Source organism: Centrocercus urophasianus, unplaced genomic scaffold (genome assembly GCF_019232065.1).
Source record: "Centrocercus urophasianus isolate 14NV4802_14NV808 unplaced genomic scaffold, USGS_Curo_1.0 seq_22, whole genome shotgun sequence".
Classification (NCBI taxonomy): Eukaryota; Metazoa; Chordata; class Aves; order Galliformes; family Phasianidae; genus Centrocercus; species Centrocercus urophasianus.
In genome coordinates this window covers 18,154,521-18,168,278 of record NW_024884778.1, presented here as the reverse complement: position 1 = coordinate 18,168,278, position 13,758 = coordinate 18,154,521, and the positions used below count along the sequence as shown (strand labels likewise).

At 40.0% G+C, this 13,758-nt stretch overlaps 1 protein-coding gene across 7 annotated transcripts in view; it reads left to right on the top strand.

Moving 5' to 3' along the window:
• PBRM1 (polybromo 1) overlaps positions 1-13,758 on the top strand; it is a 61,245-nt gene that overhangs the window by 3,057 nt on the left and 44,430 nt on the right. For 5 of the 7 annotated variants that reach the window (XR_006169622.1, XM_042823184.1, XM_042823185.1 and 2 more), the window contains 7 exons: positions 532-679; positions 2,942-3,073; positions 3,770-3,886; positions 4,482-4,550; positions 5,289-5,387; positions 6,561-6,646; positions 11,959-12,050. Coding sequence is in view for 6 of the 7 variants with exons in the window: in XM_042823184.1 (XP_042679118.1) it covers positions 532-679; positions 2,942-3,073; positions 3,770-3,886; positions 4,482-4,550; positions 5,289-5,387; positions 6,561-6,646; positions 11,959-12,050 (743 nt within the window). In the remaining variant the exon portion in view is untranslated. Of the gene's footprint in view, positions 1-531; positions 680-2,941; positions 3,074-3,769; positions 3,887-4,481; positions 4,551-5,288; positions 5,388-6,560; positions 6,647-9,491; positions 9,591-11,958; positions 12,051-13,758 lie in introns of all 7 variants that reach the window. The other 2 variants (XM_042823189.1, XM_042823188.1) reach the window with 1 other exon arrangement.

Sequence of the window (13,758 nt, the reverse complement as noted above, 5' to 3'; positions counted from 1 at the left end):
GTAAGGCGATGGTTCTTGTCAAGCCTTGGACTTTAAGGAATGCTTCACCATTAAAGAAAGTTGAAATATGGAAAAAAAAAACAAATCAGCTATGCTCATCACTGTGTCACAGCAGCGTATGATGATGTGAGTGAGTGTTGTAATTATTCAGTGGGACCTGCTGATGTTGGTACTTGTTTTCAGTAAAGGGAAAAAAAGAAAAGCAACCTTGAATGTATTTGAGATATTTCTTGTGACACCTGTCTAAAACATCTGACCTGAAGATGTTCCTCTCCAGTGGTGGAGTGTAATGCTGAGGGTGTGCGTTGGGAGGATGATAAACTCTTCAAATGACTCTTGAAAATATAAGTAGAGACTGAATGTACCTTAAACTCAGAAAACAGAGAATGATAATGGAGCAGGTATTACAGTAAGTTTACTAACAGAACGCTGTCCAGATCTTTTACCTGGAACAGTCTTTGTTTCATTTTGTTGTCTCTGTGTCTAAACTTTCTGCTTGAAATACAATGCCTGCCTTTGTCATTACCACAGAAATCAACCAGACTATTATGAAGTGGTTTCACAGCCTATTGATTTAATGAAAATCCAACAGAAGCTGAAGATGGAGGAATATGATGATGTGAATGTGCTGACTGCTGATTTTCAGCTTCTCTTTAACAATGCAAAGGCTTACTACAAGGTGAGGAAAATAGGTACAAAGGCTTGAATTTATCAATGATGAAAGCGATGGAGATATATTGAGGTTCTTATTTGGTTTGGCAGAAAGCTTTCTGGCTTTGCCTTTGATGCTAGTAAGAGCAGCATGAACTTACTGCAGGTGTTTGTGTGTTTTCCCATAATGTTGACCATATCTTTGTGAGATGTCTTGCTGTAGTAGCTTTTTTGTGGGGATGCCATAAAATAACATGGAGAGGGTTTTTTTTTCATTTTCCAAGAGAGAGAGAAAGCAAAAAAACCCAACAACAACAGAGAAAAAGACTGATCTATTAAAACCTTCCCATTTTATGAGATGTCCCGTGTGACCTTTTGAAAAGAAACACACTTTTTTCTCCCTAAAGGAGGAGTTTGTTTTGGAGTTTTGCAGTATGATTGCTGACTTTTTCTCTTCCACTGTCCAGTTACTAAAGTGAAAAAAGGCACACTGATTACTCTGGTTTCTGATGGTAGATTGTGAGTGTATGTGATGTGTTTCACTGAGGCTGCAAGCCACGTCTCCATTCCTCCAAACCCAACATGTGTTTTATTTTAGGTATTAATGGATTCTATTGCAGTTGCCTTAAGAAAGGGGGAAAGAAAACTGGAATGATCTCATTTAATGGAAGCATTTTACGTACTAAAAAAGGGACACTGTGTGTTGTGGCTGAGATAGCAAACCTAAAACTTCAGTGCTGATATTAGCTTTGATAAATCTTGGTCTTTGGAAGTTGTCCACATAATTGCTTTGTAATTCAGGCAGGCACTGTAGTCGGGTGACACTCAGGTAAATGGTGCCTGTGTTTGTTTGTGTGTGTTTGTGGCTTTCTGAGGAACAACCAGGTTTAAGGATTAACATCTTTCTACGTTGTGGTTACAGTAGAAAAAGCACAGAGACCTGCATATTCATGGTGTGCTTTAGCAGACACATTCCCCTTAGTGTGGTGGGTTTTTTGGTTTGTTTTGTGTTTTATATGAGGAATAAGGAATGGATGTCAGGAAACAATTACTAGCATTTTCCCAAACGTCAGATGCCTTTGCCTGCACAATATTCAGCTCAGATCTGTGCCCGTATTGTAGCAATCCTGCATGCAGCATAGGAAGCAGATAGCTATCTTACTAGAATGCAGGAATTTTGTCATTACCAGAGAAATACAGAGTCATTAGATGAAGGTATGACATACAAACGTAACTTCATCTTTTTTCATCTTTTACCTTTATTCACATAGTTTAAATTAATTTGATGCAAGGAAGGCTGATTCATTGGCGAGGTGTTTGTGTCAGTAGGTGCTTTATTGGGAGTGTCAGACTGAAATGGAAGCCTTTGCTTGTGTAGTGTTTCTGTTCAAGTAATACTTCTGAGCGTCTTGCTCAGTAATGAGGAAAGGAGCAGACTAGCAGAGCAGGGTATCCCTTATTCTGTCTCACAATCAGCGCCTGGTCTGATGTCTTGAGAATATTATGTCTGGTAGGGTAAGCGTAAGAACAGTTATTGTGTTGGTTTCTCATCTCTGTTTCAAGCTGTCAGAAGCTGAGAGAGTGAAGAAGAGTGTAATCCACAGAAGTAAGACAACGTTTCTGCCCAAGTTCCTGGAATAGTGGTGATGGCAGGGGAAAGGGGAGGAAAAGCACAAAAGAGTGGGAAAGCAGTCCTTTCTTTCTGGCAATTTGCTTTAGGCAGTAATAGGCTGATGGTTGATTGCTGCTCTGTATTTGAAATATTTTTGCTGACTAATGCATTTCTCAAGTTCTTTGGGATTTCACAGTTATTACTGAACAGTGCAAATCATTGCAGTGCTTACTGAGATATGTGTGCGTTCGTTGGTGTTCTTCTTTGGTAGAATTGAGTTTTCAAGTGTTGTGCAAAGGCAGCAGTGTTGGCTTAAATTACATTTCTGGCATAATGGCATTTATTATGTTTTAAATATTGGCACTGATGTGCTGCAGCAGAGCCTAGAGATCTCCTGAGATTCATCTCGTACTTGTCTGTGCCTCTGCCCAAAGCAGTTTTATTGCCAAGTTTTCAAGAAGGCTGGAATGCTTTGCAGTGACAGAAGTGATATTTTCTAGTTCTTATTACCATTCTTAACACCTCTAAACAACCTCTCAAGCAGGAATTTCTGATGTTTTGTGTTGCTCAATAAGTTTAATACAATTCAGAGACTAATTTATTAGCTCTTTCTAGATGAGAGAATTGTGAATTTTGAGGGTGCTGATGCTGTTTGATTTGTGTGGTTGTTTCTTTCAGCCCGATTCTCCTGAATATAAAGCTGCTTGCAAGTTATGGGAGTTGTATTTGCGCACAAAAAATGAATTTGTTCAAAAAGGAGATGCTGAAGAGGAGGATGAAGATGAGGAAGGACATGACAGTCAAGAACTAGTAAGTGCAGGCGTGACAGCTGCAGCTGGAGGAAGCTATTGCTCTGTGTGGCAGCTGACTGAGCTGAAGCTTGGCCTCCACGTGTGGAACGGCATCAAGTCTTTTCATTGTTCAGTTATGCCTCTACAGGTGTTTCCTTGCAGGTTTTGCTTTTGTTTTTAATGTATGTTTATTAGCTGCCAGTTAATTATTTCACAGCACTGTGTACATGTTCTGCTTCTGTCTAGGAAAAAAAGTTCTGGCATTTCTCTTAGGGACAAAATGCAGTTCTGGGTCAGCTGTGTTCTCGATAGTCTAATGTCTAATGACATTGTTTTCCTGTGTGCATCTTATACAATTACTGCAACACTTCCTGGAGCAGTTTTTTAATGCAGATATGACAATAGGAAGCTTGGCTTTGTCTCTTTTTTTTCTTTTTTTAAGACGTTGGGATGCATGATTGCATTAAGGTTGGCAATCAAGTTTCTTCTGACAGGATGTAATGTATACGTGAGTCTTTAGTGTAAATGTGAAATCAGACTCTCATGTGCTTTACCTGAATGTGTAAAGAATGTTGTTTTTCAAGGCTGCATGCATAGTTGATTTTTTTTTTTTTCCTGTCTTTGAAAAATAAATGTGTGTATTTCAGTGCAGTTTGAAGCACTCTATTTGGCTGTTGTTGAAACCTCATTTCATTGGTGCAATTTCTCATGTTAGTCATCTCCAGGTTATCTGAAGGAGATTCTTGAACAGCTTCTGGAAGCTGTAGCTGTTGCCACGAATCCATCAGGACGCCTGATAAGTGAACTGTTCCAGAAGCTACCTTCTAAAGTGGTGGGTGTTTCAATAATAATCATCCTGAATTTGGGATGTGGAAATTTGTATCACTGCCCCTGAGCACTGTAATGCACAGACTGAGGATGCAGTTTTTTGTTACTGTCTCATCTGTCTTATCTGTCTCCAGCAGTTTTTAGAGCTGCTTTGCTCCTACCCGCTCATTCCCAGGCCTATCATTGCAGGCTGGGGCTTGCTCTGTTCTGCAACTTTAGTTTACTTGGTTGGTTTTGGTTTGTTTTTCGTGGTTGAGACTTCTTAATCTTTTTCTGTTTGTTTGTTTTTAATCTGGCTGACTTTACTGTTCTGTTTCAGGTTGTGGTATAACAGGTTTAACCAGCAAAAGAAGTACTTTGAAAACCATTTTGTGTATTTTGTTTTCAGCCAGAACTGTTTCTTTATGGCAGTTTATGGATGAGACATAATTGTATGTATCTGCCTTATCATCTGTCTCTCCAAACTGATGCCTGATACTGTAATTATGAAGCTTATGCTATTCTTCATCTACAGTTAATCTTTACTAAGAACTCATAGAATGGTTTAGAAGAGCTTTGTGACTGTTCATGATAACATGTCAATTGTTTTTGTTTTCCAGCAATATCCAGATTATTATGCAATAATAAAGGAGCCCATAGATCTTAAAACTATTGCCCAAAGGATTCAGGTACAATACAAACTTATTAATACACTACAGTTTAGACTTGATTAAAAACAAACATTCTAAAATTGCTGAAGTTAATAAGAAAAGCAGAGTATTTCTGCCCACTACTGAAAACTCGAAATGCAGTAGTTATTTAGTGTTGTGTCCTGGTTTAACACTGCAGTGGTAGCTGTGTTGAAGATCTGGCATCGTAAACCAGAGTATGCTGGCATTGAACCTGAGTATCTTGGGTTCCCTGATGTTTAATGGTTTAAAGTAATTCCTTGGCAAATCTTACAAACATCAAACATTGATCTGTTGAAGCTTGGTTGTGCATTAGCATCATCTGCTTCTGTTCTACTGCTGTAAATAGAGATTTTGTACTGCTTCATTTTTCATCTTGCTTTTCCAGCAATCTGAAATGCTGTTCAGTAATTCTATTATTTATTCTACTCTATTTTGTGTAATAGTGAAGGACAGCACAAGGTCTAATTGAACTAGAGAATAAGCTGAAATCACATCTTGTCAGACCCTTCAACATTAAGCTAGTATTGCAATAGTATTAAACTTTTTCCAATCTTAGCATTTTAAAGATCAAGAAGACCTTAGTGCTCTTATTTTTTTTCTTAAGTACTCTTCTTCTTTTCTAAAACTGTTCTCTCTAGTCTGTGTTCTCTTTATCCGTTATGAATTCCCTTTGCTTTTGACTTTCCATGCTGTCTGAAGGTTGCCACAAAGCAGTTCTGTTTTACTCTGTTGCAGAATGGAACTTATAAAAGCATTCATGCAATGGCCAAGGATATAGATCTTCTCGCAAAGAATGCCAAAACCTACAACGAGCCTGGATCCCAAGTGTTCAAGGTTAGTTTCAGTCACTCACAGTTAGATCAAAGTTAGGTGTTTCCTTACTGTTTTCTGTGCTGTTGGTCTTTGAACAAATCCTTGGTGTAAGGCCCTAAAAACTGTTTCCATAATAAATAAATCTCTTGTTGGAATTTCCTTATATAATACTATGTATGTAATATATATATGATTTAAATAGTTGTAATATCTTTTTATCTTGAATTACGAGTTTTTCCAATTAAATTTTATATCAAGATGTGAATTACATGACTTGTTTGGAAGTATGGGGGATCCTTTTGTTTGTGCTTGAAATGGGAATGGCTGGCACTGCAGATTAAAACGTTAGTGGCAATGCTCAGCTATCATCCCATTACAGGTGTTGGGAACAGACTGCACTTTTCATCATAAGCTTGAAAAGTGGAGCAGTGCCTTCTTTGTGTGGTTTTCCAAGGTTCTTTTCCTTTTGGCTGTGTTTTTATGACGCCTCCAATCTTGGTTAGTTTTCAGTTCACCAGCATTTTGTGTGCAAGTTATGATATTACTGTTTCCATGTACTTCTGAAAATAAGGGAATTTCAGTGACAAATAACTGCTTGTATGTTCCTATGAGCTTCGTGGTAGGAGACCTTGCAATGTCTGTGACTTGTGTCAGTGGTTCTTGGACTTTTCCAGTTGCTCTGCTTTCAGGATTGTGACTTCAGTTACCCAGGCTTGCAACCTCGTTCAAATCTTGTGATCTTTGCTTTTTGAACTGTTACTTCAAGTATCAACTCTGTTGCTGAGAGAGAGGGAGAAGGAACATCCTAAAGCTCAGCAATAGCCGTAGCTGAATAATTTCAAAGGCACGGAAACTCATCTGCTTGTGTGATATTCCTGTTTTTTTTTTTAATTTTTTTAATTTTTTTAATTTTTTTTTAAACATGTGAGAGAAAATGAGCTCAAGCTACTCAGCTTTTATGTTTCTACAGCCACTGTATGGCTACTGCATGGAGATTTTGTTCTGTACTTCAATACTTAGTCATTAATCATTTAGTCATCAATCATTTAAGCATTTAGAAACGTTTAAAACAAAAATGAACAACATAAAAAGCCTAACCAAAACCCATTTTTGTTCCTGATCCTTGGATGGTTCTACCTGAAAATAACATTCTTTGTTTTCAACCATAAACAAGCACATTCTTTTCATTGACAGGATGCAAATGCAATTAAAAAAATATTTAATATGAAAAAGGCTGAAATTGAGCACAGCGAGCTGGCCAAGTCAAGTCTCCGACTCAGGTACCACAAATACAGTTCTGTTTCTAAGGCTGTGAAAATCTCTGTAGTTGTTCCCTTAATTTTGCTGTGGGGAATATCCTGGGAAATAATTGCATGAACATTTATTGTTCTTCTGTGGTTTATAACCTTTGGAAAGAGGTGGTTTCTTTTTTTTGTTTGTTTCTTTTTTCCTACTCAAATGCATCCATGATGAGTATTTCTGTACATGTTTCATGGCTCTCTTAAGCTCTGGCCAACTGCTTCCATGTGTGTTTGTAAGGTAAGAACAGAGGAGAAGCAGCGAGGGAAAAAGTTGCGTTGTTTTGCTTTGCTGTGTCAAAAGTACTGAGTAGTGTTGCACCTTGTAAGGAGCTGAGAGCTCACAGTTATCTAGGCAGGGGCAGAAATGCAGCAACAAGGCCCGAGGCAACAGATATGTAGAACAGAGGCCATGTTATATGAACTCTTATTTGAAAACCTATTTCTGGCTATGAAAAGAGGCACAAGACACTGAAGATCTGGACTTAAAATCAGAGAGGGATAGTTTTGGTATTTAGGCAGGCAGGTATGAAATGCTTTTGACAGCTGTATTTGTTTCACAGAAAGAGCTTAATCAGGAAATACTGCTACCTGAAAAGAAGGTGCTACCTACAAAGAAGTAAAGCAGTCGTAACATGTGTCTCTGATCTAAACTGCAATTGAATTTATTCTTCTCTATATTTTTACTTTTGAGTCACAAGTCAAAAGTAAGCTTAAATATTATTTTTCAGTATGAGCTGTGTCATATATATAAAAAACAAACCACTGTCTTGCAGGTCCTCCAGGGAGTCAGCAAACTCATTCTAGGATGGACCAAGTATTTATATAAGTAGTTTGCTGGCACGCCATGCTGAAAAATAAATGCTGTTCATTCCTTGCAAAGGTCTGTGCTGTACAGCTGAGAACCCCAGCACCCTCTGTTGACTGAGAGGCAGATTCTGTACTGGTGGTTATGTTTTGTTTCTCCCCTGAAAAATATTTAGAAGGTGTTAGCCACAGACTTTACTTTTAATACTGTTATGTCTGAAAGAAATGAAAGTTACCTGCTTGGATATTACTGTTCAGTGCTCAATTACGTTGTGGTTTTTCTGATTCAGTCACGCAGAGTTAGCATGCTTCCCATACTTGGGTGAGGTGTCAGCCAGAGCGGTGAGCAAAACACCTCGTGTAAAGGAACGGACAAAAGCAGAAGCATTAAGGAGTAATTCTTGATGCATATTGTAATCATTTTCCTGCAAGTACGTGTGGTGCCAGGAGATCTTGGTTCTACAGACACATCGTTTCCATGTGTGTTAGCTTGGATGGAACAGGAATTACATATAGGCCCAGAAACTTTTAATATAAGTTGTGATTTTATTTCTTTATTTTGCTACGTTGGGCTGCGTTGATGAAGCTCAGGGTGTTGTGGGTGCCCCGTTTGTGGAGGTGTTTTTGTTTCCATCAAGGCCAGCTTGGATGGGGCCCTGGGCAGCTCCATCTGATGCCCGACCGAGTGGCTGGCAGCCCTGCCCGTGGTGGGGCTTGGAGCTAGCTGGTCTTTGGGCTCTCTTCTGCCCTGAGCCGTTTGTGGTTCTATGATTCTTTATATCACAAGTTGTATTTAATCTGGAGTCTTATTTTTTTTTCTTCAAACTTAAGCTGTTTGCATCAAAAGGGATGACAGATAAATCACACTGATATTTGTTAGTTGAATTCCTCTCTTGCACTGCCAACCCATTTCTACTCCTAAGGTTCCTGATTCTTTACGTTCTCGTGTATTCTGCTCTCTATGGATCTGCAAGGCTTGAAGTAATCTGAATGTCTCATTAATTGACTGCTCCCTTTCTTTGTCTCTGTAACTTGGCCAAAAGTATTGGTAGTGCCTGAAACAGGCTACAGTAATGGTGAACTGCCCTTTATAGCAGGGGATGTGGGGTGCTTTTGTCTTTCTTAAAACTATTCTATTTATTTGTTATTCTTTTGTTGTTTTTTTTTTTTAATTTATTTTTATTTTTTAGTGCAAAAGAATTGGGTGAGAGAAAGGTGTAGTCCAAACCAAACCTCCCACCTGCTGTTCTGAAGTATTTCACTGCCTGGTGGTTTTCTTTTTGCCTCGTTTTGTTTTTAATTGAACCATGTTTTTTTTTTTTTTGTATTCTGCTGAATCTACATCACAGAATCATTCATTTTTTCCTGATTTGATTGTCTCAACAGACAGTCTCTTTTACCTATTGCTGATTTTGGTAGAATACCCCCATAAGTTCCTTCAATTTTTTTTTTCTTCTGAATTTATGTCACTTTCTCTTTGGTGGATCAGGCTCAGACTCCTTCTCATGCCACTAACTTGTGTCAAATAACTGTGCTCTCCCAGCAGAGAGTCCTGCATGTCTGCTGTCACACTAATTGCTCTTTCTCGGTGCATTTAGCTGTCCTCCCTTCAGTCAAGTGACAAAATAAAACTCCTTGACTGTGCACACTGTGACTTCTATGAAGTACTGATCAAACATGATTTGGTATGGGTAGCTTTATGTTGGTGCTGAGGAGTGTCTTGTTGGCTGCTCACGTGTTGTTGTAGGCTGAGCTGTGTGTATAGCTGTTAATCCTCAATCTAAATGTGACCTTCTGGCTTTTTATAAACAAAATCAGTATCAGAATGCTGGGGCACTAAATGTATCTTGGTGTTGCTTTACTTTTAGCTTTAAAATGGTTTTTTTTGCCTGTCTCTGAAGCTTTTGTCTGACCTATCGAAGTAACTCTGTACAGAGCTGTAGCCTTGCTGCATCTTGTCTTGGGTCTAAGGTGGGCCTCTTTTTTCCCCCTTTCCTTGGCTTGTCTCTCCTGCATTAAGGACGCCATCAAATTTGACTGCTTCCAAGCTGACAGGTCCTTCCTCACAGGGTAAAGGCAGTGTGGGTGATGAGAGAAATTCTTCTAACAAATATTTTCGGTAAGTAAATTTTGGACTTGGAGGAAAAGCTGGGTCATCGTCACGTCGAAATGCTGACTTGAAAAATAAAAAATACATATGCACTTTTTTTTTTAAGTTGGCACTGTTCTTTAATTTCCAGTATTGACTCGAATATTCTTGAAATTTCAAATATATTTCCTTCCTATGAAGTAAGTTTAAGAAGGTACTTTACTGTAAGTACAGTTCTGTGTTTGATTTTTATATTTCATGTTTCAAACACTTGCTATTAAATACTCGCTGTGCAGCTGTTTCCTTAGAAATATTCTGAAGATTGATGTGCTAGACTTCATTACAAAGTAAAGTGTGTGAAAACTCATAAGGAAATTAACTGTAAGTCTAGGAAAATGATATTGGAAACTGAAAGAAATAAGTAGGAATAAATATTTAAGAGATGGAAGATAGAAACCGACAAAACCTGGGTTGTGGCAGCTCCTACTATCAGTACGAGCTGGGGGAGATGTAAGGATGGAGCACAGCTCTGCTGAAAAGGACCTGGGGTGCTGTTGGATGGCAGCTGGACGTGAGCCGGCGCTGTGCCCTCACAGCCCAGAAAGCCAACCGTATCTTGGGCTGCATCCAAAGCAGCACAGCCAGCAGGGCAGGGAGCTGATCCTGCCCCTCTGTGCTGGGACACCTCACCTGGAGTGCTGTGTCCAGATGGGGAGTCCTCAGTACGGGAGAGATGTGGGCAAATGACCCAAGGGATGGAGCACCTCCCTGCGAGGACAGGCTGAGAGCTGGGGCTGTGCAGGTGGAGAAGAGAAGGCTGTGGGGAGAGCTGAGAGCGGCCATTCGGTACCCAAAGGGGCTGCAAGAAAGAGGGGGACAGACTCTTTAGCAGGGTCTGTTGTGACAGGACAAGGGGAAATGGTTTCAAATTAAAAGAGAGGAGTTTTACAGAATCACAGAATCACCAAGGTTGGAAAAGACTCACAGGACCACCCAGTCCAGCCATCCACCCATCAGCAATAGCACTCAGTAAACCATGTCCCTCAACACAAAATCCAAATGTTCCTTGAACACCTCCAGGTCAGTGACTCCACCACCTCCCTGGGCAGCCCACTCCACTGCCTGACCACTCTTTCAGAAAAGTAGCATTTCCTAACGTCCAGCCTAAATCTCCCCTCGCACTGTTTGAAGCCATTCCCTCTGGTCCTGTCACCAGTTACACAAGAGAAGAGGCCGACCCTCAGCTCACTGCAGCCTCCCTTCAGGTAGTTATAAAGAGCAATAATGTCTCTCCTGAGCCTCCTCTTCTTCAGACTGAACAATCCCAACTCCTCTTTAGATTGGATATAAATAAGATTCTTTTTAAAGATGGTGAGGCAGTGGCACAGCTGCCCTGAGAGGTGGTGGGTGTCCCATCCCTGCAGACAGCCAAGGTCAGGCTGGAGGGGCTGTGAGCACCTGGTGGAGCTGTGGTGTCCCTGCAGTGCAGAGAGTTGGATCAGATGACCTGCAGTGGCCCCTTCCATCTCAAAAGATTCTATGATAGTGTGAAATCCTGCAAGCCATTAATACTGAGTTGCTGATGTGCTTATGGCAGACTTACTAGGCAGACTGGTTTACTGCAGGCTGTCTAGTTTGTTCTTCATTCATCACTTGAGATGTTTGGTATGTAGCAGAGGCTTTATGCCAGCAGGCTTAGCTACTGTCTGGAAGCAGCCAGTCTTCTCTGTGTAGGCCTTGAAACTGTGTCCTAATGCCCAGCAGCAGCACGGCTCTTTCAGGTATTGAATGCTTGTATGGAGTCAGTGTCATTGTAAGCAATGCGTGAGATGCTGTGCCCCAGATTTGGGAGAAAAGGCAGAAAGATTGATGCTGAAGATGATGTGAGACCAGTTAAGAGCTCCTTCACTTACAACCACTCCGCATGCTGAACGAGTGCAGGCAGGGCTGGAGGAAAGGGAGACAACCTGTAACGTGCTAAATTTCTTAATGTAGACCAATCCCTATAAAACAGGATTAAATAAGAGATTTGTTTATATAATTTTGGGATAATTGGGAAGCCTTATTCCCATAAGTGCCAATTAGTAACACAAATACTTAAGTATTTGAAGTAGGACAGAAGATACAAAGCTTGAGCTCTGACATTTGGACTGCACGGCCAGTTTCTGGTTAGAGGGCCAGCCTGTTAAAATGAAGGCTGTCTCAAGGGATGTTAGCAGCTTGGTGAGCTCTATGGTTCTTTCTCTGTAGCCATCTCTGTTTTCCTGATAAGCAGCTGTCATGAGCTTCACTGGTTTACTGGTTCACTCAGGATGGCTGTTAATGGTGACTTAATAAGAAGAACTTTTTGTTATTTTTTATTTCTGAAATCTTTTTTTTTTCTTCCCTCTTTTTACAGTAACAAAAGATCAGCCCAGGGGGATCGTTTATCAGCAATAACCATGGCATTGCAGTATGGATCAGAAAGTGATGAGGATGCTGCTTTGGCTGGTAGGAGCTGATATGCAATTTATCTGTTTATTTTCTTTAATTAAAGATATCTTCAAATGTCACTCTATTGCAGAATTATATTTACTGTTTCAAAATTGAGCATATAATTCTGTTAAGTCCAGTCACTGTTTCATCTTAGTACTGAGTTATAAATGTGCAGCTGCTAAGAGATAGGCTCAACTGGCCAAACTGATCCTCCCTCCCAAAGGCTTTGGGAAACTGTTGCATGTTTTTGTTCCTTCTGATGTGGAACAGACAAGGAGATGTTGAAAACAGTGTTACGTGTTCTGTGGGTTAAGAGATATGGCAGTTGTCCTAGAGAAACTTCATGCTGGTTTGTCCTTTCTTGTGCCGGTGGCTCTCCTAAGAGCCTGTCAGGTTTTATTTTTTAAGGTTAAGACTATTTATATGGGATATAAGGAAAGCTAAATAATAGAACTTAATTTGCAAATATCTTGTGTAATCTGGCAGTAATGTGATCTTGCGTGAGGGCTCATGTTCAAACAAAAGTACATAAAAAGGCATGCCTTGAGACAGCACCTTTAGTTTCATAAGCATGCTATAGCATTGTATTATAAACATCTGCTATAACATGCACATTATATCATATATTTCAGTATTGGCCAATGTTACTGTAGTCTGTCTTATAAGTTAGTGTTTCTCAATAGTTGCATTCTCCGTAATTTCCTTACATTATCTCAGAGCAGATATCTGATTATTAATATTTTTGTTACCTTTTTTTTAACATAGGGTGTGTTTTATTTCATGTTAGAATTGTATCTGTGTTCCTGGTTAGCCTAGGCTCCAGTTCTGGCACCCCTCTTTGGGAGAGGTGGAGAGTATTCATTCCTGTGGCTCAGTGTGCTTGTCAGTTGCAGGCCTTCCGCACCTCAGTGCTGTAGGAGCATACAGCTTTCTGCTTCTTCAGGATTTAAATGCTTCAAGTGGTTTAATTGCTTTCAGATGTCATGTCTGCCATGGACACGGATGTCATTTGCGCAGGGCCTTGTGTGTGTCTAAGATTTTTGCCTTAGTACTGCTGAAGTTATCCTATTGCATTCATCAACAGGGCAGTTTTTTGGCAGATATCTGTCACTGTTTCTCAGTCTTTCCAGCATACTCTTTGGACATCCCTATGTTTTCATTTTCATTTTTAGAGTGAACAAGATTTTCCTTAAAAGCAAGCAGTCTTTTTATTGGTTGCTCTGGTATCTGTCTTTCCCCTAACACTTACTGAAACAAATGGGGGTTGGACATAAAGAGCGTAGAGAACTTTCTCCTTGATACAGAGAGCTCAGTCTTTGTGAGCATCTCTGAGTGCAGCAGTTGCCTAAGCAACTGTTTCCAACTTGGAGTTTGTCCTCACAGTTTCAGAGTGTGTCGTGGTGTGATGGAGCTTGTGGAAGATTTCTAGCTCAAACGTACTGAGACATGAGCAGCTTTTGCAGCTCCATTACAAGTTATCCTCACTATAAACGTAAAAAGGCATAAGGTTTATGCCTTTAGGACTGGTTGCAGCTTTTGATTTTACTAGCATCTATCTTGTTAGGCTTCAAGCGTTCGTGTTGTCTCAGTGCATGACATCGATAAAAGCAAGTTACTTAATGAGTAAAGACTATTTTTTTGTATATATTCCTGTGCTTTCCTCACTCTGCTTCTTTCCTCTGTCAGCACTAAGGGCACACAACTAATATAGTTACTGCCTGAA